Raw genomic sequence first — 27,691 nt, forward strand, 5'->3', positions numbered from 1 at the left:
AGGGCAACAACACGGAATGTCCTGCAAAGTCCCAGAATTGGGAGGAGATTAAAATGCCAATTGCTGATTGGTGTTCTGCTGATTAGGGGGCGTTCCGCGACACATAAAAGGGGGCAGTGTTGTAGCAGTCAAGGGTGGTATCTGAAAGCACAAAGGAGTGTGGGAGAGGTACTGAGGGATAAAACCAAACAAATGCTCACTGTGACTTTTTTGACAGACATAAACAAACTAATTCAAAAGAGAGACAGCCAACCAGGAGGGTGGACACCAGAAAGGCAAGGACAGCCACCCACAGTCTGGATAATTTTACTTTGATTGTTTGTTTTGTCTCTCCACATTTCAGTTAGCGTTTCTCTTTTGTTTGGACATTTTCTTTTGTTTGTTGTCCTGATTACCACTGTTTGCAGACACTAAGAAAGGAAAAGAAAACAACTTGTGTCACATCATACCATTGTCTGGACGTGATTATTTTTACACCTCCACCCAACTCTGCTATCCGTGACAATTCCTTTTTTTTTAATAATCAAAATTCCAGTTCAGCTCCTACATACGTTTTTGCAAAAGCAATTATTTTTGCTAACATTTCAGGTTCTAAAATCACTATTTCCAGCAGTGCAGTTCCTTCCTGTCTGTATTGGTCATACTTTAGGGCCCATGAGAAGCCTGTGGCAGGCATGCATTCTGGTTACCATGTGACTCCTTGTTCATTGGGACAATTCAGGCTTTTCCAATTGCAATGCATTGTGGTACATTCTACACCTCTTGGGCACTGTTCAAAGCAGGACTACACTTCCCACAATCTTTTGGCGTGTGAGTTGAAGAGCCTAAACTATCTAGTGTGTTCTAGTGTGCATGAAGTCATATGGTAACCCTGCCCGTGAAGGTCTGTTTCAGAGTTCTGCCCCATGCAGTCTCCCTTATTTTGAAAGCTCAGTGCTGACAGGTATACATATTATAAAACACACACATGCAAAGAACATAATTCTAGAAACAAACTTTATTATACAGTTCTGTGGGTGATTAATGGATTTTAGAAATCATCTATGCTAGTCTGCCGCTCAAACAGTTTTAAATATAATTTAGATTTAAATGGCAGGTAGTATATAAATCAATTTCTAAAACAGGTCGCATTTTGTAATTTAAATAGGCCTACGTATGAGTTACCAAAACGTATTTTTGTTTCATGTCGTTATTAATGTATTTACTTATTTATTTGGTTAAACTTTAATCCAGCCTTACATTTGAACTTCTATGTATGAATTACTGACGAGTAATATTTGTGATTTGATTACTCTAGCAGATGAACTGATAATGTATGGATGTTATTTTGTGAAAACAATACAATATTAAAAAAATAAATACTACAACATTTAATAAATAAATAAATAAATAAATAAATAAATTATACACCAAACTGTAGCACATTTCTTTAGTCTTAATATCATAACAAATATACTTATTATAAATACATATCACCTTTTATTTGTTGGAAAACGGTCTGGAACTTCTAGTAAAGTATTTTTTTTAATACAGTGTTATTTGAGTTAAAATATTGTTTTCTTCAAAATTAAAATATCAGCAACGGTTTGTTAATTTAACGAAGCGCCTAACGCCGCTCGGAACGTTCGCATTTTTAAATCCTAACGGTCTCTGCTCAGCTGAGTGGAATGTTCACGATCCGGTTGCCTAGCAGCGTCTCCCCCTCCTTCTCTGCCCCGCCCTCTCGCCCTCTCTCGTTGCTCCAGCTAGGAGTTCAAATTTAGCTTCGTTATATCTGCGCAATATTTTCCTAATTTTTTCAATTTAGCTTATTAGGGGCTTCGTGTTTTTAAGATGGTTCAGGTGCAGTCCTGACAGACTGACTGGAGCATCATTACAGTATACCGCACTGCGCTCAGCTTTGTGTGGCGGCTGATACACAAAATAATGAACGACTGTTAAATAAATCACATGTATTGCTTTTTAATGCTAAATATGTATTTGGTATTCTAAGTATTATCTACAATGAATAATTCAGCTGTATTCATATTCATAATGTAATACAGTATTGACAGGGTCCAGTATTATAAATAAATAAACACGCTTTAAGAGAAACAGCAGTGATGTTTATTGACCATTCCCATACATTCTCTATATGTTTCTACATCGTGGTTGCACAGGGACAAGGGACTTAGTGATGTTAAAAAAAAGAAAATAGATCCCACAATTAACCAATATAGAAAGGAAGGGGGAGAAATGTATTGCCTGTGTGCAGTACCTTACACTTTTCTCTATTAAATGTCATTTGAAATGTGTCTGCCCAGTTCTGAATGCTGTCTAGATCACTTTGAATGTCCTCTGCTGCTGCAACAGTGTTTGCCACTCCTCCTATTTTGAACTGCAAACACAAGTCAAAAAGGAAGTTAGAAAGGCCAAGAGAGAGAGATATAAATGAACATTGCTAAGGGGGCTAAAACCAATTCCAATTTTTTTTTCCAATATTATAACAGCAAGAGAACATTCAAAGAGGAGGTTAAATGTCTAAGTGATACAAATGGCAAAATCATAGATGAAAAAATAAAAAATAGCAAATATATTAAATGATTACTTTTCACAGGTTTTTACAAAGGAGGATACAGACAACATGCCCCACATGTCAACCTGTTCCTATCCAGTTTTAAATAACTTTAGCATAACAGAGGCAGAAGTGTTAAAGGGACTAGGAGCTCTTAAAATAAACAAATCCACTGGGCTGGATGAGATCCTCCCAATAGTACTCAAAGAAATGAAAGATGTTATTTACAAATCACTAACCAAGATCATGCAACAGTCTCTTGACACAGGGGTTGTACTGACAGACTGGAAAATTGCAAACATAATACCGATCCACAAAAAGGGAGACAAAACCGAGCCAGGTAACTACAGACCAATAAGTCTGACTTCTATTATATGTAAACTTATGGAAACTATAATAAGATCCAAAATGGAAAATTACCTATTTGGTAAAAGTATCCTGGGAGACAGTCAGCATGGTTTTAGGAAAGGGAGATCGTGTCTAACTAACCTGCTTGAATTTTTTTGAGGATGCAACATCGACAATGGATAATTGCAAAGCATATGCCATGGTTTATTTAGATTTTCAGAAAGCTTTAGACAAAGTCCTGCATAAAAGATTAATTCTCAAATTGAATGCAGGTGGGATTCAAGGAAATGCATGCACATGGATTAGGGAGTGGTTAACATGTAGAAAACAGATTAGAGGAGAAACTCAAAATGGAGCGAGGTAACCAGTGGTGTACCACAGGGATCATTATTGAGTTCTCTGCTACTACTAATCTACATTAATGATTTAGATTCTGGTATAGTAAGCAAACTTGTTAAATTTACAAACAACACAAAAAATAGGAGGAGTGGCAAACACTGTTGCAGCAGCAAAGGTCATTCAAAATGATCTAGACAGCATTCAGAACTGGGCAAACACATGGCAACTGACATTTAATACAGAAAAAGTGTAAGGTACTGCACGCAGGCAATAAAAATGTGCATTATAAATATCATAATATGACACCTATTGAAACACAAGTGCAGCGCTTAGAACATATATACAAATAGAACTAATCCACTCTTCTATTAAACTGTGAACTTAGTGTTTGATTGAATCCATCTCTGTGTTTGTATAGCCTGGAAACAGGCATCAGTGCCTTGCATAGCTGCACACACTGCCATCATTCACACTGAACACAAGAGGGAGCCAGAGCACCACTGTTTTCCATAATGTAATAACACAGTAATAAGACAATTGACATAGGCATCAGTTACCTCCCCAGTCAGCCCAGTTCTCCCATTGTTAACACAAAGCTCCTCACATCCAGTCATCTAAACACTACAGTGTGGTCTGTGTCTGTATATGAGCAATACTGAAAATGAAGAAGGAATTTATGAAAAATACCAAGGAGTTTATGTTGACTCAGAAATGTCTTCATCTAGACAATGTGGGGAAGCTATAAAAAAGGCCAACAAGATGCTCGGATATATTGTGAGAAGTGTTGAATTTAAATCAAGGGAAGTAATGTTGAAACTTTACAATGCATTAGTAAAACCTCACCTAGAATATTGTGTTCATTTCTGGTCACCACATTACAAAAAGGATATTGCTGCTCTAGAAAGAGTGCAAAGAAGAGTGACCAATATTATCCCGGGTTTAAAAGGCATGTTGTATGCAGACAGGCTAAAAGAATTGAATCTATTCAGTCGAACAAAGAAGACTACGCGGCGATCTGATTCAAGCATTCAAAATCCTAAAAGGTATTGACAATGTCGACTCAAGGGACTTTTTCAGCCTGAAAAAAGAAACAAGGACCAGGGGTCACACGTGGAGATTAGATAAAGAAGCATTCAGAACAGAAAATAGGAGGCACTTTTTTACACAGAGAAGTGTGACGGTCTGGAACCAACTCCCCAGTAATATTTTTGAAGCTGACACCCTGGGATCCTTCAAGAAGCTGCTTGATGAGATTCTGGGATCAATAAGCTACTAACAACCAAATAAGCAAGATGGGCCGAATGGCCTCCTCTTGTTTGTAAACTTTCTTATGTTCTAGAAGCGGGAGTATTTAAATGCTGTCCAAGCCCACTGACATTAATCGATAAACTTGACCTTGTTATAATACAAGTTAATACAGACAGCACAGTGAGTCTTTAGAGCAAGGTCAATTCTAGCACATCATGATAATACAATACACACATTTGTGATTTGTTTCCCCAGAGTTGGAGAGTAATTCATTAGTAGAAGTGAAAGATGAGAGATGGTCCAGGTTCAATAACCAGTTTAATGTAGGGAGCACACAGTAAAGTAAAAGCAGGGTTTGTCATAACGCCTCCAGCATCTCATCATGCCTCTTGGTTTACCCACAATATGCAAGTAACAATTACCTGGGAAAGAGCAACGTGCTTCTGAACGGCTAAACCGATGACATTATAGAAACAATCAGGCACTTTCTCCTTTACTAAATATGCAATGCAGAAGAAAGAGGAAATATATGAATCCTCCCTTGCCTGTTAAGAGTTCTTTGTTGTCAATAAAGAGTGTTTTTTGAATGATTTCAGTGGTGGCAGTTTGACAAGAATACATGTCATGTGAAATAAACCAGTCCAAAACGAGACATTGATGCTAATAGTTTTATTGCTTAAAAAGCTTTACAGAAAGAGACAGGCTTTTACCCAGTTTCATGTAACAGCAGATAGTGTTGTTTTGGCAGGACAGCATTTATACTGGTCAACAGTTGGAGCATTTGTTGTCATGAATGCAAATAAAGAGATTTTAAAATAATTGAGAGATGAAGAAAATCTCTATATAAACACAATGTTTTTGTCAGTCTGTGAACAAGGCCTGTCACGGGTCACTTGTGACATCACAGGGTGGCTGTGAGGAGCTGGGAGAAGAAAGGAGTCTACTGGTCAAACCTGACTCGGTGCAGTGATTATGAGCTGGGGCAAATCAATCAAGTACGCTCTCCAAGTAACGCTTTGTATATGTGCCCATGTGGAGTTGTATTTCTATTCAAACATGTGTGAGCATGTGATCTCACTGAGAATCTGAGACTACATGTTAAATAAGGCCACCTTTCCATACAATGTAAAGACCTGCTTCATGAGAGGCAGGGAATCACCCAATAGAAAAATAATGTTGTCTCTATTATATATCCTTGAAGAGATTGACCAAATGCACAACAGGGAACAGCTGTTTTAAACAAATTGGGAATGGCCTGATAGAAATAAGTATGGGTCTGTAGCTGTGTGTGGGGAGAGGGACCACAACAGAAAGGTTACAGCCATGCTACAAAAGAAGGTTGCTGGTGTGTTTAATCTTTGCTTGCAGGTCTACTGTCAGGTGAACTCCAGCACTGTGATCCCTGGGCGCTGCTGCTTCTCAGTAGTGCTGGCATCGCCTGCAGCGGTAGGTACGCCAGTCTGAAACCAATTGAAGACATTATCAGCAACCTGGGCAGAAAAGCTATTGTTCTGATCCATACCCTACAGAGCATTGCACAGCTAGGTAATGAGACTGTGGGGTGGTAATGGTCAGCATTGTCTAATAATATAGACAATCAGTGTCACACTGAGCTGCAGAATTGATCTCCCTCCCATGTGTAGAGAGCATCCTCCACACTCTGTATTGCACTCCTTTAAATTACAAATTTGAAAAAAGCTTTGTGTAATTCAGCATGCAATTTCACAATCTCAAAGGGTATGAAATCAACTGCTAAACTGTGGAGCCACCACAACCTCTCAATACAATCCTATCAATAAAAAAACACGGAAACCCTCTATACTAGTTCAAATGACAAACATGCTTCCGAGGTTTTATTCAGAGCAATCCTAGATCAAAGCTCCTTTGTTTTGACCCCTGCTTTTATATTTTGTTTCACTAAAATGACAAAGGTTCCACAGGAGATTGAGGTCAGTGGACCCTTCTTCTCAACTCAAAGCCAACCCTGACATAATGACCTCCCACAGAGAACTACTGTACACACACCATAAAACAGCAGCAAACACATTCATCAGATATCCTGGGATTATTTGTGGAGTTGGTTACTCCGGCATGAGATCACACACATGTAATAAGTTTAAGTATACATTTTAGGATTGCAGGAGACAGGTTAGACTTTCCTCTTTCCAATAAGTTACGAATGACCTCAATCGATCAATAGTTGGAGACAATGCAGTAGAAAGATGAATCATAAACTCATCTTGATATTTCCAGTTGAAGGATTATGATGGATGGCATCTGTTATAAAACTTATTCCAACAATTCTGTGTCTCTCTTGGAGTTCCATCCATATTTGACCTGGTCGACCTCATGTTCTAAACTGATATGGAATGACACTTGGTTTTCTATTTCAAATTGTTCTAATATATCCCTCAACCAATGTATACAGAAATAATAAGGCATACTCACAGCGAGCGCAGCGGTACCCATGATGGTAGTAGAAATAGTAGTGATAGTGATGAGCTACACAAAAAAAGAAAAGATAATTAGGAACAGTCTATTTTTAACACAGAGCTTCTTAAACCCACTGCCTTCCACACTGTAGCCCAGAACTCAACCCCCTGAGCTACTCAGGGACAGTGGCCCAGTGGTTAAAGAAAAGGGCTTGATACCAGGAGGTTCACATCCCGGCTCAGCCACTCACTCACTGTGTGTGACCCTGAGCAAGTCAAAATGTAAAACTGGAGTCCTATTGTAAGTGACTGCAGCAGCAGTTGTTGATGCATAGTACACCCCCTAGCCTCGAAGGCACTTTGGAGAAAAGCAACTGCTAAAAGACTAATGAATAAAAAAGTAATACTCAGATCCACAAGCATGCACATTGCCTTCCACTCTGCGGGGCACCACTTTCTCTAAACACTGAGCTATCAAACCCATTAACTCCTATACTACAGCCCAGCACTAACCACTAAACTGCTCAAACCCACTACCTTCCACACTGCAGCTCTGCACTCTAGTCACTGTGTCACTGAAGCCTCTCAGCAAAGCTACACTGATAAACAATTCATGCCCTGATTGAAAATAATAAATAAAACCCACTGATTGCTGCATAAAATAAAGTAGAATCCATTTACTTACCATAGTAGCATCTGTACCTTACTGTGAAAGATACAAGTGATATATTGAGTTCAGTCCATTTGAAGTCACTGCAGTGGCTGCTTTATACAAGAATGGGGCCTCAGTAGTGTATTAGAGAGCTATATATTTCAAAGGAGTGTCTCTCTATTTGTACATTTCTATTATTGGCAAAATCCAAAGCCAGGGCTCCTTCTTTATATCCCCTCCCACAGGATACAGAACACCTCGCTATGTGAGTATGTATTAAATGAAGATGGCATTTCTTATTAAGAGCAGCTCATTCATACTATTATACAATAATACCCCATTCCATATTCTCAACATCAGCTGTAGGAGGCCCCATTGTTAACATGTATTCATTTCTTGTGATGCGCACAGTACATGTGTATTGTATTGTAGTGTACAGTCACATTTTTATGAAAATATCACATTCACACTTACCACGAGCACAGATGCTATAATCTGGAAATGAAATAAACATACACCATTAAATACAATTTAAAAATATATATACAATTCATTTCTACATATTAATGTACCATAATAAAATAAAATAAAATACTTACAACAGTAAGCTGTTCCAAAGAAAAAGAAAAACAGAAACAGTGGTTATTGGATTTAATAGTTCACTTTATATTCATGTTTGAGTTCCATTTACTGGAATGTCTTCAATCAATTGACCTTCAGTCTACAATCCATGCAGTTCACCCAAACCAGGAGCCAGCTCCAGAGAGACACACACTTACTTCTGTAGTATCTTTTGGACAGGGCATCCTTCTTCACTACCATGGACTGTGTCAGGACCACTTCAGAATCCACTTCAGGAGACAGAAAGCACGTGAAGATCATTAAACAAACAGTAGGTTGCATCCCTTCTATTTAAACACAGACCATGTTGAGGAACTCTCCAAATTTGGATTAGGATTTCAATGTACATTAAAGAAGATTGCTGAACAGTAAGGAGCTTCAGATTTCATTTTGTTAGAGTGTGTGTTACAATGTTTTCCCCTGAGTTCAGGAGCTGCTCTTCAGTTCTAGTTGCCTGTCTTAGATATATGTACATAATGTAGGCTGGATCAGTCAAAGTGTCTTTATAGAAGAGCCAGTGACTGGATCACGCTTCCTTCTGCTTTCAATTCACTGCTATGCACTAGATGGTGATGGCACTTACTAACAAAGATATTTCAGTCTGCATTACATATGAAAAGAATCACACAGACTTATGCACAAAACAACTGTGGTGAACTATGAAAGGCGCTATATAAAATAAATATTGATTGATAAAAAGGTAAGGGAACAGGACAACCTTATAGTCAAGTTATTATATCTCAGTTGGGCGATCCTTCTTACTGACATTTAAGGTGATCAATTAATACAATACGTCTTATTAAAGGTGCTGCATCAACACATTTAAATGCACATGTTAAATGCAAACAGGTGAAATATTTTCAAAGTGTATATCCCTCAAGCATTGTGTTTTCCTCTTCCACTTCAGTGTGACAGACAGACAGACAGACACTCAACCGAAAAAGCTATAGGCCATCTGTACTCACTGTCAGCTCTTTTCTCCATCATATTGTCTCCTATCAGGTAAAACAGAAATAGGTTTATACAGTTAGACGTACATTAGGAAACAGATCTGGGCACTTTGTGTTAGTGCCAGTAGAGAAACAGCAGCTAAATGTGCTCAGATTCACTGGGGTTTGGCCTTAAGTCTATCATCTGTAATTCACAATGTGTTCCTCTTGAAGGTTTAACGTTGTACCCACACACTACCCAGACGTGCTTTTCAAAAGGACTCACCCAACTCCCGCTCTCCTTTGAGTCCATCACTGTCCAGTTCAGCATCACTGTCACCTGAATCCTCTGCCTCTGGAACAGGGAGAAGAGAGCTTCATGAAGCAATGAAGGATTCCCTCGACTGCAGTGCACAGCTTCATAGGACACTCAACACAGGGAGGCAGAGAGTGCCCCATTACATTGCAATGCAGAGCTGTGAGGTTTAACCAGGAGATTTCTGGATATACAGTAGCCCTTGATGTTATGCATGATTAGCGATGATTAGTCAGGTTGAGTTTCTAAACAAATTGTGTGGTCTGTGCAGGACTGTGCTTTTTTGTCATTGCTTAACTTAAATCCTGCAAATAAGAAACTTTCTTTCTTTCTTTCTTTCTTTCTTTCTTTCTTTCTTTCTTTCTTTCTTTCTTTCCTTACCCAGCGCTCTCTTGTTCTCCAGTGCTCCTTCCTGAGTGTTGCTGAGATCTGTAAACACAGGCTGTGGTTACATTTTTAATGAGAGCAGTCCTGTGTTGTATCCAGTGCTATGAAAGGAATGACAGCATGGAATGGAGAATGCAAATGGACCGATTAGGAAAACTGGGATTTTTTAAAATTTTATTAATATTTTTGTATCTGTATTGAAAACATGTAATTATGGTCATAAAATTCTGCACTTTTGTTAATAACTGCAACAGTGTAGAATAGTTGAATTAATATTATATAAATAAACCACTTTAATGTGCCACCTATTATATAAGGCAAGGAATTGTAATAAATCAACTTGCAGTAAACAGTTTGCATTTTTAATATCTCTTAAATAAATTATTATATTAAATCTGCTGTATAAAAAGTGGTTTGAATATTAGCACAATAAATGAAAGAGCAGGTCTATATGTTTCAAGGATATGTATATTTTGTGAAAAAGGTAAATCAAACTGAATGAACATTTTAAAATCTCAGTGTATTTTATTCACACCCTGCAATGGTTTATTGAAGAGATGAGCAGGAGGCAAGATCGACTCGAAGGGAAATTTCAAATGCAAACCTTGATTTGTTTTTTTCCCCCCCAATATATTTAAATATTTAGTGTTTATGACTGTTTCATTTCTAATAAGTTCTTATAAATGATAAGAAACGACGAGTTGATTTGGTTATTCACGTGGATAAGCCACAGCTGCATTTTACAGTACCAGGGAATCCTTCTGGTCTGAAGCAGCCTCTTAATAAGGGGTCCCCATGGTGGGAGGTGGTTGATGCAACACATGGGAGTTTTCAAGTTCTTTAAATGCTGTGTCTTATTCTAGTGGAGTACAGGCTCATCAAATCAATCCCCAAGACAAGTAGACAAACCTCTGTGTTGAGAATATAGGATTGAGTTCTGGAAGAATGGATCTTACCCAGTTCTCTCTTGCTGGCCTGGTAATCATCATCTCCCAGCTCTTCAGAGTCGTCAAGGAGGCTCCTTGCATCTGCACACAGAGGAAATGGAGGGGGTGGAATCATTCTTTTAAATGGCAATGTACAAATTAAGAACAAAGAAGGATATTCTTATGGTAAGTTGATTATTCAATGATGCAGCATTGAGGAAAAGCCTGCCTTCTCCACTATGTTATCTCATGGAAGACTGTCTGCTATCTCCCTACCCTTCTGTTATTCTGATGAAAGTCAGTCAATGACATCTCTTCCCCCATTTATTTTAGGTTGAAGGCAATCAATGCAATCCCTCCCTCCCTCCCCATGTTACTCAGGAGAAAGGCAGTCTTACCAGCCCCTGACAGAAGACATGCTGTCAGGACCGAGAGGAGAATGTCTCTTGTAGTCCAGGGTTTCATCTTGACAAGGTGCTGATGCTGCTTTTCCACTCTTCAGCTGCTCTGGTCCCTCCACCCTGCTCTGTTTTATACCCTCTCCCAGGCAAATGCACTCCTTCACCACTAAACCCTCATCAAGGACCCTTTCTTTCTCTACACTGTGATACTGTGTGATGCCCTCCTCTTCCAAATTTCCATACTTCACTTGAAAACTATTTCCTCTATACCCTATGATCCAAATCTATTGACACAGTGTCAGTGATCTCCATTGTTCTCTTAACACAGAGCAGGATCAGTGCTGGGATCAGCAGGTGCAGACAGGTGGCCCCATATACAGTATTAAAGGCAATAGAATGATTAGTTATCAGTCATGCAAAATGAAGCATTCTCTGGAATTTCATATCTACAGTACAGTACTGCAAACACCTGGCTCACAAACATGTTCATTATACCAGGTGTTGTGGTTGAGCTGCTTCTTTCATTAGCAAATCAGTCAGCTGCTGTACGGTGTGGAGTGCATGTTTCTTATTGAAACATTTCACAAATGTATTACCAAGTCTCTTTTTAGAAGGAAAAAAGTAGGATTGAAATACACAGTGGGTGTGTGTCACAAAGACGGCCAGAGTGGGTGGCGTCAGACCAGAAGCAGGGAGTAAACAGACAGACAGTGGTTGATGATGAGCTGAGTGCAATGGCTGCACTCAGCATTTATTAACAAAATAAAAGGTTTCAAACAGCACAAAAACAGGACACGGCACTATAGCCAAAATAAACAAACAGACAAAACGGATTAACACTAAACAAACGGTGCACGGAGAGACAAACAAACACGGTGAGTACAAACAAAACACTTCTCTTTACTTTTGCGATCTTAATTACTCCTCTCTCTCTCTCACCCGTTCTCCTCTTCCGAACACCCAACCCTGAGTGCAAGAAATGTGCGTCTATATATACTATTGTGCTGGGATTCAATTACTAATTAATTACTCACTTGAATCCCAGCACGTGAATTCATTACGTGCAACCCCGTGCCACACATTATACACATTTTATCTGCACGTGAAGTGATGTGCCATCCTCGTGCCTAAATATAATTATATACTTTAAACACACGTGAAACACAGACCCGTTTATATCCCGTGTACCAATCTATACACCAACATTTACACACGCACGCATACAAATGCACACAGGGACGGGGCACATTGCCACATATACCCCCCCTTGTGCGCAGCACACATGGCCTCAACGGCCACCTCCCCCCTTAAAAACCCAGCAGTCCAGGACAAAGTCTCGGGCTGGGAAGGGAGGCTTCAGTGGGCCCATGGCTGGAAATGCTGTCAGCTCCCCTGCCGGTAGTGGCACGGCTGACAGCATGCTGGTCCCGTCCTGCAGCGAAAAAGCTGCGGGGGCAGGTGGTCCCCCGACCTCCCCCTTCTTCGTAGCCGGCAGCTCCCTCCTGTGGGGCTCCGGCCACAAGAACTCCTGCAGCGAAACTGCTGCTGGGGAAAGTGGTCTCCAGACCTCCTCCCCCTTCTTCGTGGCCGGCAGCTCCCCTTTCTGGGGCTCCGGCCACCGTACTCCCTGCGGAGGTACGGGCAGCAGAGGCAGCTCCTGCTCCTCTGCTCCGGGCGGTGGCGGAGGCAGAGGCAGCTCCAGCTCCTCTGCTCCTGGCGGTGGTGGTGGCGGAGGCAGAGACAGCTCCTGCTCCTCTGCTCCTTGCGGTGGTGGTGGCGGAGGCAGAGGCAGCTCCTGCTCCTCTGCTCCTGGAGGTGGTGGAGGCAGAGGCAGCTCCTGCTCCTCTGCTCCTTGCGGTGGTGGTGGCGGAGGCAGAGGCAGCTCCTGCTCCTCTGCTCCTGGAGGTGGTGGAGGCAGAGGCAGCTCCTGCTCCTCTGCTCCTGGAGGTGGTGGAGGCAGAGGCAGCTCCTGCTCCTCTGCTCCTGGAGGTGGTGGAGGCAGAGGCAGCTCCAGCTCCTCTGCTCCTGGCGGTGCTGGCTCCCTCTGCCGTGGCGGCTGGGCATGTGCACGCCGTGCTGCCTTCAGCAGCATAGCGAGAGGCTGCTGGGGGACACCAGCATCCTGCCCTTCTCCCCCCCCAAAAATTTTCAGGGGGTTGAGCCTGTAACCCCTCCCCTTCCGGCTCTTGGGGCTGAACCAGCAGGCATTTTCCCTCTGCTGGTGGCTTGGGTCCCAGGGCTGTGGAAGCCCCGACTTGCCTCCCTTTGGGCTGTGGACGCACCGACTCCTCCCTTTTGGGCTGTGGACGCACCGACTCCTCCCTTTTGGGCTGTGGACGCACCGACTCCTCCCTTTTGGGCTGTGGACGCACCGACTCCCCCCTCTTGGGCTTAGGACGTTCGGGCTCCCCCCACTCAGGCGTAGGACGTTCGGGCTCCTCCCACTCAGGCGTAGGACGTTCGGGCTCCTCCCACTCAGGCGTAGGACGTTCGGGCTCCTCCCACTCAGGCGTAGGACGTTCGGGCTCCTCCCATTTGGGCTGTGAAGGCAAAACCAGCAGGCATTCACCCTCTGCTGGTGGAGATGGGGACAGCAGGTACTCACCCTCTGCTGGTGGAGATGGGGACAGCAGGTACTCCTCTGCTGGTGGTCCTGCTACCCGGGCTGCTGTTCCATTTATGGTTGCCTCCAGGTAGCTGAGGACAAACTCCACACCTTCCTCCAAGGTGTTTGGGGTGTGTTCCTCCTGATAGACCTCCCATCTCTCACTGTCCATCATCCACAGGGCCCGGACGACTATGGGCAGAGACTGGGCCTCCAGCCCAGCATTCTCCAGCAACCAGCCCCGCAGTTTGATGGCGTCTTCTGCCATTGACTTTTTCTCTTCTTTTTTTTTTTTTTTTTCCCCCAAAAACAATATTTGTAATCCTTTTTTTTTTTTTTTTTTTTTTTTTTTTTTTTTTTAATCCAGACCCCTCCTGGTCTGACGCTTGGAGGCGCGGCTATCCCACGATGACACCACGTGTCACAAAGACGGCCAGAGTGGGTGGCGTCAGACCAGAAGCAGGGAGTAAACAGACAGACAGTGGTTGATGATGAGCTGAGTGCAATGGCTGCACTCAGCGTTTATTAACAAAATAAAAGGTTTCAAACAGCACAAAAACAGGACACGGCACTATAGCCAAAATAAACAGACAGACAAAACGGATTAACACTAAACAAACGGTGCACGGAGAGACAAACAAACACGGTGAGTACAAACAAAACACTTCTCTTTACTTTTGCGATCTTAATTACTCCTCTCTCTCTCTCTCTCACCCCTTCTCCTCTTCCGAACACCCAACCCTGAGTGCAAGAAATGTGCGTCTATATATACTATTGTGCTGGGATTCAATTACTAATTAATTACTCACTTGAATCCCAGCACGTGAATTCATTACGTGCAACCCCGTGCCACACATTATACACATTTTATCTGCACGTGAAGTGATGTGCCATCCTCGTGCCTAAATATAATTATACACTTTAAACACACGTGAAACACAGACCCGTTTATATCCCGTGTACCAATCTATACACCAACATTTACACACGCACGCATACAAATGCACACAGGGACGGGGCACATTGCCACAGTGTGAGAGAAAGACCTTGGTGTTGTGATAGACTCATTTCTACCAGCAACAGGGATGCAATCATAAAGGTGAAGACTAATCCCGGGGCCTAAAGGAACGAGCTGTGAAGAGGGTACTGAATTTGTTTAGCTTGAACACAGAACAATTAGGCGGACTTGACTGAAGTCTTTAAAAACTTGAAAGGTGTTGACAAAGTTAACCCAAACTAATACCTCAAGCATAGCACTGACACCAGGGTCAGAGGGCACTGTTGGAAATTAAGTGTGGATAGCCATAGGACAGAGGGTAGTAGACACCTTCTCATAGAGTGTGGTGAGGGGATGGAATGGGTTACCAAGTCATGTTGTTAGGGCTGGGATCCTTTGAGACCCGACTTAACAGGTTTGAGATCAATCAGCTGCTGCACTGATGGGCCAAATGTCCTCCCTGGTTCTGTGTTCTGAATTCTGGATCTCCAGTGTGCTGGCATTGATTGGTAACTCCTCTCCAGAGTCAGTTGTTTTCCTTGTACACTCAACCAACCCTAAATATGCTGAGAGAACAGTTGAGGGAACTAAATCAATTCAGTCTTGAACAAAAAAAAGACTAGAGGAGACTAAAAAGGTTTTAAAAAGTTGGAGTTAACTGTAGTCACTCTTTCAAGCACAGTAGAGAAACCAGGACTAGAGTACACAGTTATAAACTGAGTGGAGACAGACTTAGGACAGAGGTTAGGAGACACATCTTCTCACAGTAAGTTACTTAACCTCCTTGTGCTCCGTCCTTCGGATGAGATGTAAAACCGAGGTCCTATTGGAAGTGACTCTGCAGCAGAAATTGTTGGTGTATAGTTAATTCCCTAGTCTGTGTAGTTGCTTTGGATAACAGCGTCTGCTAATTGACACATTTATTATTACACCCAGAGTCAAAAAGGGCTCGGGTTGACGTGCTCCTCCGACTGGGCAACATCCCTTGCAGTGGAGTTAACAGACAATCAACAGACAAGGGAACTGAATCTATTTAGCCTGGAACAAAGAAGGATTAGAGGAGACACTTCTCACAGAGTTGGGAGTGTTTGAAATGGGTCACTAGAATGGTGCTGCTGCAGAGTCATTAGGCTGTCTTTAAAAGTCAACTAGATGAAAGCCAGGGATCAGTCAGCTACTAGAAAAGTATTGATGCATTAAATTCCCTGATTTTGTTCATAACTTTTCTTATATTATTAAATCAATGCCCTATTGTAAGTGACTCTGCATATAATGCACAGTTCACAGCCTACCTCTGTGAAGCACTGTGAGATGGTGGTCAACTATGAAAGGTGCTATATAAAAATAAAGATATTATTATTATATTATTACAAGCTAAAAAGATTATTATTTATTTATTTCTTAGCAGACACCCTTATCCGTCTTACAACATTTGGAATTCAAAGAGAAAGAATAAATATGGTGTTTAACTTGTAATGCAATATATGAACATGTGAGCCTCCACACCTTGCATTACACTCAAATGCAGGAGCATAAGCTTCTATGTGAAACCAAAGGAGTAACTGCACCTGCACAGAAAACAGCACATACTCAAGTATAAGCGCATGCGTCAATTCCTAGTGAGTATACGGTAATAAAACTAAACCTGATCTCACTGCTAAACATTAATACAGTACTAGCTTCAATAGTTCCTTTAAACAAACCTCTCCCAATTTCAGTAATATGACATTATTAGTACATAAATAGGTTACTTTTTAATTAACCAACCATTAAGAACACAATGAACAATGTTTGATAGTTTTAATGAGCTCGTTGCTAACAGTTACTAGACTAAACAAGCAGCACTTCAAATGAAGCGTAACCACTGCTCCCACTGAACACCTGATTGTGCATTTCAAAGGAACTTTGATGGATATCACATCACTGATGCATGTGCTGAAATATGGAAATATAAAAAGCAAATGTGTCACCAGTAGTTCAATTGCTTTTTGAGTAATGGCTTCTTTCTTGCCACCCATCCATACAGGCCAGCTTTGTGTAGGGACTGGCTTATTGTTGATGTGTGAATGCTGACTCCCACCTTAGACACAGAACTTTGCAGATCTCTCAAGGTCATTGGTGGCTTCAGTGACATCCCGAACCAGTTTCCTGCTTGTCCAGCTGCTCAGTTTGGGAGGGCGACCTGATCTGGGTAGTGTCTGGGTGGTATGATGCATCTTCCACTTCTTAATGATGGCCTTCACTGTGCTGAGAGGGATAATCAGAGCCTTTGAAATGTTCTTGTACCCTTCTCTGTGCCTCTCTACCACTTTATCCCTGACTTGTTTCGAAAGCTCCTTGGTCTTCATGGTTGCTTTGTTGGTTCACTATGTGAGTTGCAGCTTGAAAGTCTTTATATGCCTGAATGTAATTATCTACAAGTTAAACCACTTTGAGTACATACAGGCTAAAACTATTTCACTAATTTTGTGACCTTTAACTTTATCAATGTGGAGTAGTTTGTGTAGATTCTACATGTAAAGTCTAATTTGAAAGCGTCGTGGAGTACGCTCAGGTGCCAACAAAATGTGAAAACTTTGCAGGGGGGTGAATACTTCTGCAAACCACTGGAATTGCTTAATAAAAATGTCTTGTGCAAAATGCTTTTTCGGGTTTCCATTCACTCAGTTTATTTTACTTGAGAAAACCCGGCTTTCACACAACGTCATGTAAATGAAGGGGAAAGGTGGGGGTTGCTATATAAATTAGCCATGTGTAAAGTTCTTGTGCTGTTTTTGCAGATGGCTCATGAAAATGTTGTTTCCATGCACAGAGAACTGGTACACGAGAGAATCTAAGCTGATGTAATAAAGCTGTGATTTCTAAATACCTCATGCCTGTTTGTTTAATAGAGTCCCCCAGAGAGAGAGGGGAGTATTCAACACATCGGGAGCAGAAATCACCTTGTTAAGAAGCAATGGTATGCAGCCCATTAAAGTGCTAAAAGCTCTCTGGCGCACCCTGCTGGAAACAGTATTGATTTTACACTTCAAGCTGCCCGCATGATAACTGTGGTATACTGTGCTGCGTCTTGAGGTACCGCAGATTCACCATGGTATCAGGGAAGATTCCACACAACACACTGCAAGAGGCTGAGCAATGCAGGAGGAAAAAAAGAGAAACTTGCACTCATGATAACAATCTTTTTAATATATTACTAATGTGATGTAACACAATCAGAATGCTCAACAACATGATGAACACAGATTTTGGTGAGTTTTTGATCTGAACAGATTGTGATTAGGGGTGACCCTATTTATCAAGCAAGTTTATTCTTTTGTTTTCAGTTAATATTTCTGTATTTAGTCGAATGCACTCCTGTTGTTTAGGCGTCCCCAAGTGTCTGCATTTCTGAGAATGTTCTCAAGTCCTGTAAGAGCCTGCAACTGACTAAACTTCTTCACACTAAGTGCAGGGATAGGATTACACATATGTTTGAATGTTATGGTGTCTTGTGCGGTTTCCTAACTGACTGAATCTCTTCCCACAAACAGCACAGTGATAACGTTTCTCTCCTGTGTGAATGCGCTGGTGCCTTTTAAGGGATCCTAAGTCACTGAATATCTTCCCACACTCAGAACAGTGATAAGGTTTCTCTCCTGTGTGAATGCGCTGGTGGATTTTAAGATTTCCTAAATTACTTAATCTCTTCCCACACTCAGTACAGTGATAAGGTTTCTCTCTTATGTGAATGTGCTGGTGTGAATGAAGATTTCCTAACTGTGTGAAACTCTTATCACTGGTCTGTATGTGAGAAGGTTTCTCTCCTGTGTGAATGCGCTGGTCTCCTTTAAGCAGTGATATATGATTGAAACTCTTCCTACAATCAGCCCAGGAAAACATAGTCCCTCCTGTGGGATTTCCCTTGTGAGTTTCAGGAGCGTCTAATTGACAGGAACTCTTCCCACCTTTAATAGAATGAGGCAAGGTCTTCAACTTGCCCTGGGTTTCAGAATTGTTAAAACACACAGAATGTGGCGTCTCTGTACTCTCCACAGTAAGTGGGTGTCTGTCTTGTAAGGAAGGGATTGTAACTGAGTGAGTTCTCAATGTGTTCACATATTCTTCTTGGGGTGTCGTTTCTCTGTGTTTCTTGCACTGTGGTTTGCCTCTAGAAGAGTTTTTGCACTGGGGTGATAGAGTGGAGTCGTGTTCTCCTTCATCTACTTTAGAAGCTAAAGAAAGAAAGAGAAGAGAGACAAAGGTTATTGTACAGCATTCTTCCACATGCACTGTTCTGAACACAAGTGAATGAGCAGTTCAGTGATTGGTTGCTTGAGATGAGGCGGATTCATTTACCAGTTAGTGTCCCGCAAGTTTCAGTCACAGCAAGAATGATGTCAACATGTCAGCCAAGTGGAAAATGAAAAACAACATGCTTTTTTTAATGTTTAAGTTGGAATATTTTTAATCGAGCCAACAGAGCATCATGATAAATCCTATTTAGTACCTGCATTTTGATAGTACTGCATTTTATCTAATATATATATATATATATATATATAATTTTTTTTTTGATAATTAATAATTCATATAGAAATTCCATTTGCAATCAAACACACTGCACCGTGTCTTTTTATTCTAGCTGTATTGAAGACACACGACATGCAGAACTATGTAGGGCTGGAGGGGTTTGGTTTTTCCACAACTCATTTTTTATTAATCAAACTTTCTTGTGTAAAATATCTGTAGAGCAAAGATACGGTAAAACTATGATTCCCAGAATCCCCTCCCAGCTGAAACTGATTCGCTGGTCTGCTGTACAGAACACCTCCACACACGTACTTACTGTACTGTGACAATAATAACACAGCAATGCTTAATGTGAGACAAACAAAAGTGAAATGTGGCGTTGCGAGCAAACATTACAGTCCTCGTGAGATGAGCTTTTAAAAATGATATTGTATTTGAATAGAGTGTAAGAAATAAAATAAGACTCTCATTTTGGCGATCCTGCTGCATACATTCTCCACAAAAATTCTCTACTGAAATGTTTCTTCTGGTGACGCTGAGGAACCCAACTGGATTTGGCATCACCCAGTGATGGGACATGTGATCCCTGCAGCTCTGTAAATCTGTGGGAGCAGAACTGCAAACAGCCAACCAGGAATGAGGAAAGTCAAAGATCTAACACAGGGGTGTCCATCCAGGCACAGGAGTATCACTTTATACAACTGAACCTGTTCAATGTGGAGTGGAATGGCCTCCAGGAGCGTGATTGGACACCGCTGATCTCACAGCATTCTAAAGAGGCGTGGCAGCGGCTGCACATCTAGCAGGTGCCTCAGGAGCAAGCACAGTGATGTCCTTGTTGACATAGTGGTTGGGCAGCTCCCCTTGGTTAAAATATGAATCTCAAGCACACTGCTGGTGTTCAGTACCAGTTTCTGCAGGATGAACAGGCAGCTCAATGCTGCTTGTTTTGTAGGATTACCTCTGAATCCCAGTTCACATTCAGATGGAGAGTCATCACACAGGTTGGATCCCAGCTTGTTGTTCTCCTCAAGTGTACAGACATGATTTTCACGAGGAAGTTCCTCTGCGATGGGGACACATTCATGCTCTATGAACTCCTCTTTAATAGGAACACATTCCTGTTGAGGGACCTCTTCATCTTTAACACATGCCAGCTCTGTAACCTGCATTAGACTTGCACAGCACTCCTGCTTCTATCTTTGGCCCCTCCTGTCCTTTAGATTCAGGGATAGCATGGCTCTCCATGGGATCTGTGGGAAACAAAACTGTATACAATTAGATCTCTTACTTACTAGCTAGGTTTGTTAGTTGCTTTGATCAGGGATTTAAAGTTACTGTTCCTCAGTTATTTCGTATAGGGTTGAGCCAGTATAATAGTTTGGTGGTTTAGGTACATGATGGCATTGATACCATTCCTGTTATTCTACATTGGAATTATCGGTTAACGCTGTGTTTGTGTTCCTATGAACAAAGTGAAGGAAAAGGCATTTTCATATGAACATCTTTTTATTCTACGTCCTGTACAAAACAAGACTCAGCGCTGCTGGGCTTTCTCACCTCCTGTAGCCTCACACTGGAGCATTGCATCCACTTCTACCTCCCTGTCAATCACCATCATGACCGCCGTTCTGCCTTTGCATTGTTCTAATGCAAACATCCATTTCTCTACTGCAAACATGCTTAGAAACCAAGCCTGGAGACTTGCAGTCTTAGCAAAGTGTCTGAGGAATGTCTTTTTGTTACCTGATCCTGTATTGTGAGAACGGTTTTGAAGGAAACGGTCAACGCAGAATACAAGTTTCAATGTGTCAAATACAATGAGCAGACAAGCGACTGCAGCAGGATAGCCTGCTTATTCTCAAAGCAGTTTCATTTAAACACGTGATTTACACAACTCAGACTTTTTAAAGTGCAGCAATATGTTTTTGGTACAAACTCCACCTGTGTAATAATCATTAGCAACAACACTGGAAGCTTACTTGAGCAACGTCACATGACCTGTAGATATAAATCCAATAACATCCCTTGTAGTATTAAAATACATTTGCAATGGTGTGGCTCTCCCTATTGTATGTGTCCTGTGCAAACTCATCTCTGCTCTTAAATAATAACCTGGATTAGTAAATGTTTATAAGCAATATGAGCGATCGGTTCCTAATTCTGTTTACCATCAGCTGAACAAAGTACTTTATTTAGAGACTCAATCTAGAGATTCAATAAAATGATACAATTCAGTTGACACCTTACTGTGTTGTATTTACTTCCTCCAACTTCAACCTTTAATTGAACTTGTGGAACCACTCGGGTCCAAAATCTTACAGCGGATTGGTGCAGGCAGGGTGCTGCTGCCGCCCCTTTATTCACACAGTGAGGTCTGGAAAGATCGTGTAAATGTGTGTGTGTGGAACAAGAAGGAAACAGGACTAAAGCAAAAGAACGAGCAGCGAATGAGCCGCGACTGTACCAAAGACAAACTCAACAGCACTGGAGCGGAATACAATAAAACCATTTATCTAAAAATAGATTCGCAGTCAAACAGTTCAATCAAACACTGAAACCCGATGTGCTGCTGCCTGTATGCTGATATTAAATCACAAATCATTATTCTAACCCTCTGCAATATGGTCTGTGACTGTCTCAGTGGGACTCTATACAAGACATCACTTTACCAGAAGGATACCATTGAAGGCTCTTAAATTAGATTTACCAATCTAGTACTTTATTAATTTCTAGACTAACTATTTAAATATATAAAATAATACAATGTCTTGATTAGACTCGTTATAGTCAATATTAGGACAGAACTGTGTTATTAACAACGCTTATAATAATCAAACACTTAAGGTGCTGGATTGACCAAGCAATACCACACAATAAAATCAATCTTACCTTGAAATAGTAAAGGTTGTTTAGTGTCGCGTTTATACAGCCTCGTACTGCTTTCAGCTCGCTCTCTGATATTTCCAATCTCAGCTTCAGACTTTCATTCTCTTTCTCCTTTTTGTTCCATTTCCACTCTGAATTCAGTGAATTTGCTGCCGACAGCTTTAGTAATCGCACACAAGACGGTGTGTAGAGCCGCTTTCACTGCGTGCTCGATGGTAGAGGCGAGCTCGTCTTGAAAGAGCGACACGGACACGCTGACGCGTCCATCTTCACTGGTTTGAGTTTCACACTGGTCTAGCGGAAACCTCTTTTCAATCAGAAACACCGCGGTTTTTATTTATTAATATTTATTTTGTACTGTAGCCTTCCCATTCAAATATATTCATCACTTCTTCTGGTGTGATAAAGAAAGAACACAAACAACATGCTTTGCAAGGAGTAACTTTACTTTGGTCTTTCAGAATCGCGCAGAGCTCTGCTGGAGCTTCAACGCGTTTGTTTCTCAGTAAATCATCTCATTGAAAAGCTCGACTTGTCTGTAGCTGCGACTGACGCGCTCCGCTCTGTGTGTGAAATTCAACACAGAAAAGGGATGCTTTCCTTTTCACGGAACTCCGTGCAGGTAATAAACAAACACAAAAATCACTAATTATTAGAAAACATTTCATCCCAGCCTAAATCCTTTAAACAGCAGGAGACAGCGTGTTGTAAAATCATCACTGACTGCAACCACCTCTCCACACATAAACAAAACAAAACTCTCTATTTCCTGTACTGAAATTAAAGCGTCACTAGCAGAAGGCGGGTCTGGTTGGAGTCATCGCGTATTATTGGCTGTAGAAACACTCTATCACCAGCATGTGAGCCTGATTGGCTGGCCTCCCTGTCGAGGCGATTATGAAACTGGATGCCCGTGTTCGCCATGTTGTCTCTTTCAGCGCTGTGTTTGATGCGATGCAGACACTGCGCGAGATCCGAAATGGCGCCAGTTTCGAATGTCTCTGCGTTCTCATGCGCGCGCTCAATTCCAAAGTCGCTGCTGCTGCGCGCGTGGGGTTTGAAAGCTGCTGAGGATTTTACATCATCAGAAAGCAGCGGACAGCGCAGCGAGTTAACATTTCCAAGAGCGTGCTTTTGACAGCAACTATTAAATTGTGTACTGGTTTAGTACCGGCCTCCGGACAACCACGGGATCATATGCGTTACACGACACGACACTGCAGAATATATGATCAAATACAAAACCCAGTACGATTTGATATCGGGGCAGTTCAAGAGCAGATAACAGTGTTGATAGATACATCAGGGTTAGATACGAGTGCAAGTGAAATACAAGATACTACAGATTGGGTTCAGTGCAGGATTAAATACAGTAAAATAGGGAGCAGATAAGTGCAAGTTAAAGTGCATTAAAGGCAGAGTGCTATATTGTCCAGAAGGGGAGAGTTGAGTTTTACAGGTCCTGTCTGAAGAGGTGTGTCTTGAGGAGGTGCCGGAAGGTGGTCAGGGACTGGGCGGTCCTGACATCCGTAGGAAGGTCGCTCCTCCACTGCGGGGCGAGGGTGGAATCTGCAGTATCAGTAGTGTATGTACTAATATTAGTTACTATGACAGACACTAAACCAGATTTTAAAACATTAGTTATTTAAACCAAAACCAGAGTATAAATTGTTTCTGTGAGACAAATATAACACGAATGCACCGAGATTTGAACTCAGCTCACTGGATTCAGAGTGCTAGCCTTTACACCATGAAACCACCCATACTGGACCCCATTGCAGGGACTCTGGTCAATGTTTCGTCAAAACACCAAACAAGAAGTAACTGCACTACACTCTGTGACCACAAGAGGGAGAGAGAGAGAGTAATAAACTGATGCTCTTTAATCCAGAGCAGTGGTTCTAAACCTGGGGTCCTCAGAGACAGTCCAGGGGGTCCACAGGAAAAAACTGGAAACATTTCACTCAACATTAGCAATGTGCAAAATCAAAATGTTTGCCTTTTGAGTGGATTTGATTTCACAAAGTTTATTATGGATCTGTTAACCTGCAGCTCTGATTTTAATATTTTACAATTAATAATTATTTACACTGTGTAACAAAGCTACATAATCACAGCTGTGGCTAAGATGAATTGTTTGAGAGAAGAGAGAAGAGAAAGAAATAGCTGTGTTTGTACAAACTCAACATAAACTAAACTATAAGCTATTTCTTTTTATTTGTGCTTGATAGAGAAGACTTATTTTTTCTGTTTTTCTGAAAGGCAAAGAAACTGCATCAGCTGAAAATGAGTTTAATCTTAAGAGCACTGCTTGGCTATAAGTGGCTGCTGTGCCAAGGAAGACAATTTGCATAGAAAAGACACTTTGCATTGGCAGCACATGCTTCAGTGCTCTGGGAGTGTTTATAGCCCTGTGAGTTTAACACTTCATGATTGAGAGCTGCCCTTCATGGCAACAGAATCCACAACAACAATGACTTTTATCAGCATCTTCATCTGGGCACTTGTCATCTGCACTCAGGGTAAGAATCATTTAGAAAAACATTTAAAACAAAATCTATTTGTGGGACAATTCTAAATACCAGACAAACTGAATGAAATCAAATGCAAAAGTCTTGAAATGTAATCTGTTTTATCATTTATTTCAATCACTTACTATAATGTTCTATATTATTATTTATTATTTTCAGAATCCAGTGGACAGTATACTGTGACTCAGACTCCAGCAGTGAAATCTGTTCTCCCAGGAGACACAGTCGCTCTGAGCTGTAAAGTCAGCAGCGCAGTGTATGGTAATAGCTACCTAGCCTGGTACCAACAGAAATCTGGAGAAGCTCCCAAACTCCTGATCTATGCTGCAAGTACCCTTCATTCTGGGATCCCAACTCGTTTCAGTGGCAGTGGATCTGGGACTGACTTCACTCTGACCATCAGTGGAGTCCAGGCTGAAGATGCAGGAGATTACTACTGTCAGAGTTTACACTACCCCAGCAGTAGCTGGGTGTTCACACAGTGCTACACACCCGTACAAAAACCTCCCTCAGCAGGACTGCACAGCGACTGCACTGCTGCAGCTGGGACCTACTGCAGGTGCTGAGGGTGAAGGCAATGAAACGGGACACGGCCTGTGGAGGAGCTCAACTGCACACAAACACACTGAGCTCAATAACAACACACAGTTACATGTAGGTATGGATTCAATATTAGTCTATTTAAACAAACTGATTTTGTTGTGACTACAGGGTCATCTAGTAATGTAGTGATGATACCATCTATTCTAAATTCTGAAACATCGTTCAGTTATTCCAAGAATTGTAAAAATGTAACTCATGTTTTTCATATCTGATTCTCATATGAAGATTCCATGAATCCTGGGCTGGGTTGCACCAGCTGTGTGTAAGTTCTTACTTAGCTTAGTTATAGTGTAAGTCTTACTAACTTTAATTGTACACATTACTACATTGACACTAGTTGCACCAGGTCAGATAGTTCTAACACAAGGCTTAGTTGTTGTTTAAAATGTATCCATACCTTTGAGTGGGTGTAATCTATTCGTAGAATCACATTTCCAGACAGCTCGGCAGCTGTTGCTGCTTCTCTTTCATGCTGATTTTAACAGTTTTTCGGCGTCAGCATATCTTGCGAGGCCGCATACATCCTCTTGACAGTTAAGATATTGACATTGATGCCGTTTTAGATGAGAGAAAATTCTGATCACTGATTATGTGTGTGTGTATAATAGGTGAAATGTGAATACAAATAAAAATGTATTTACTGAAATGTACAATTCTTCATTCATATCACTGTCACATGTCATGCATATTTTGAACACATTCATAATATTCACTTGAATTCCCTACATCACAGACTCCCCACTAATTCAGTCTCATTCCAAATGAAAGAAAGCTGGTTTGTTCCAATCTTTCTCAAAACAACATGTCAATACAAGAGCCATGTGTTTGTCAGTGAGCTGGGATTGCCATGGCAATGGAGTGTGATCAGTCACTGTGTGCGCCCTTTCACACACATCAATCAATCAATCAATAAAGAAATCAATACAAGAGTTTTCTACCTTTTCCCCTGGCTTGTTAAATATTAGCATGATTGAAATCATGAAAATGCACTTGTAGCAGTTCAAGGTACATCTTGGAAAGGCCTGTGAAAGACAGTGAAGTAGATGTTCCATTTAGAAGAGTAAGAAGCTGTCAAAGTGAGAACAATGAAAAGAAAAATGACAGGTCCATTACTTGTACAGCAGCAGCAACACATGGGAAGGTATAACACTAGGGTCAGGGGTAGGGCACTACATACCCTTTAATTCCCAATAGGATTGAAATAATGACACAAACACAAACATTATTGTCAGTTTAGACAGACACACAGATTAGACAGCAGTGATATACTGAGAGCATTGACTGGGGTAAAAATAGAAGAAAACAGTAAAAGTGGCCCAACCCTATGAAGCCCCACTGGTGCTCACGGCTCAGATCTCATCTAACTGCCTGGGACAGGATTTGTATAAAGGAAGGTGCTTTGCATACCTGTGCCTGCCTCACTGCTCTATACAACAGCTAGAATAACTGCACTGCTCCATTGCTCAGGGTTTTTAAAGCTGACAGTTCAGCCCTTTCACAGTCTCTGAGACACACATAGAACATGGCTTCACTGGGGCTCCTCCTCTGCACACTGGCACTCTTTGCTCATGGTAAGAAATCCTCATTATTATTAATTATTATTAATATCAGCGCTTCCTCAGCACACAGTGGAATGCAGTTAATGGACGAGGCTGTTGACTCGGTGGGTTGATGTTCTGTGTTTTTATTTTCAGAATCCAGCGGTCAGATTGTCCTGACTCAGAGTCCCACAGTGGAGTCTGTCTCTATAGGAGGGAGCGTCACTCTGAACTGCAGATCCAGTAGCTCTGGTTTTACCAGCAGTCTAGCCTGGTATCTGCAGAAACCCGGAGGAGCTCCTAAACTCCTCTTCTCTTCACTGAATAGCCGAGTCTCTGGAGCTCCAGCTCCATTCACTGATAGCAGGTCAAGAACAAACTTCATGCTGACCATCAGTGGAGTCCAGGCTGAAGATGCAGGAGATTACTACTGTCAGCAGCACTATAGCTTCCATTCATTTGACCTCCGGAGACACACTGCAGATATTAACACTGACCACAAGAGGGAGCCAGACCATTGAAATAGGCAGCAGTTGCCTCCCCAGTCAGCCCAGTTCTCTCATTGTTAACACAAGGCTCCTCACACCCAGTCATCTAAACACTACAGTGTGGTCTGTGTCTGGAGGAAGGAGCTGCTCACAGTGATGCATGCTGGGAAACACTGACTCTAATATCTCAACATCTGCAACTTCCACCCCTGACAGTGAATATTAAAGAATGTTAAAATGTCCCTTTAGCAGGCCAGCATTTTAAACACAATGATTCTCCCCTTGCTCTCCACTTTGAGAGTTGCTGTAAGCTGTCTGTCCCACAACCCAATTATTCCTGCAGACTCACATCAGTGTGTGTGTCAGCATAGAGGT

General features: G+C 41.6%; 1 protein-coding gene, 1 long non-coding RNA gene and 1 gene segment (V, D, J or C); 1 reads left to right on the top strand and 2 right to left on the bottom strand.

Moving 5' to 3' along the window:
- Positions 1-5,869: 5,869 nt before the first annotated feature.
- Positions 5,870-7,837, bottom strand: LOC131705108 (uncharacterized). The gene is made up of 3 exons (XR_009310195.1): positions 7,607-7,837; positions 6,938-6,991; positions 5,870-5,949 (listed from the first exon to the last, which is right to left on the bottom strand). It is a non-coding gene; the product is annotated as an uncharacterized LOC131705108 (long non-coding RNA).
- A 9,641-nt stretch (positions 7,838-17,478) lies between these two features.
- On the bottom strand, positions 17,479-22,903 carry LOC131705366 (zinc finger protein 23-like). Its single transcript, XM_059007798.1, has 3 exons — positions 22,160-22,903; positions 20,229-20,520; positions 17,479-18,969 (listed from the first exon to the last, which is right to left on the bottom strand). The coding sequence occupies exons 2-3, from the start codon at positions 20,437-20,439 to the stop codon at positions 18,218-18,220; spliced, it is 963 nt and encodes a 320-aa protein (XP_058863781.1). The 5' UTR covers positions 20,440-20,520; positions 22,160-22,903; the 3' UTR covers positions 17,479-18,217.
- Positions 22,904-24,552: 1,649 nt separating this feature from the next.
- Positions 24,553-25,430, top strand: LOC131705235 (Ig kappa chain V region K29-213-like). The segment is given in 2 exon segments: positions 24,553-24,678; positions 24,847-25,430. Coding segments are annotated over 2 exon segments (480 nt in total).
- Positions 25,431-27,691: the final 2,261 nt, after the last annotated feature.

The sequence above is a fragment of the Acipenser ruthenus genome, chromosome 35 (assembly GCF_902713425.1).
Source record: "Acipenser ruthenus chromosome 35, fAciRut3.2 maternal haplotype, whole genome shotgun sequence".
NCBI classification, from domain to species: Eukaryota; Metazoa; Chordata; class Actinopteri; order Acipenseriformes; family Acipenseridae; genus Acipenser; species Acipenser ruthenus.

Bases quoted from the DNA above. Each gene is read 5' to 3' on its own strand.
- LOC131705366 (XM_059007798.1), bottom strand. From the start codon at position 20,439: ATGCAGGTTACAGAGCTGGCATGTGTTAAAGATGAAGAGGTCCCTCAA. The intron at 18,970-20,228 runs GTAATCCTACAA...TTCTTTCTTTAG, and splicing joins ATGTGAACTGGGATTCAGAG to CTTCTAAAGTAGATGAAGGA.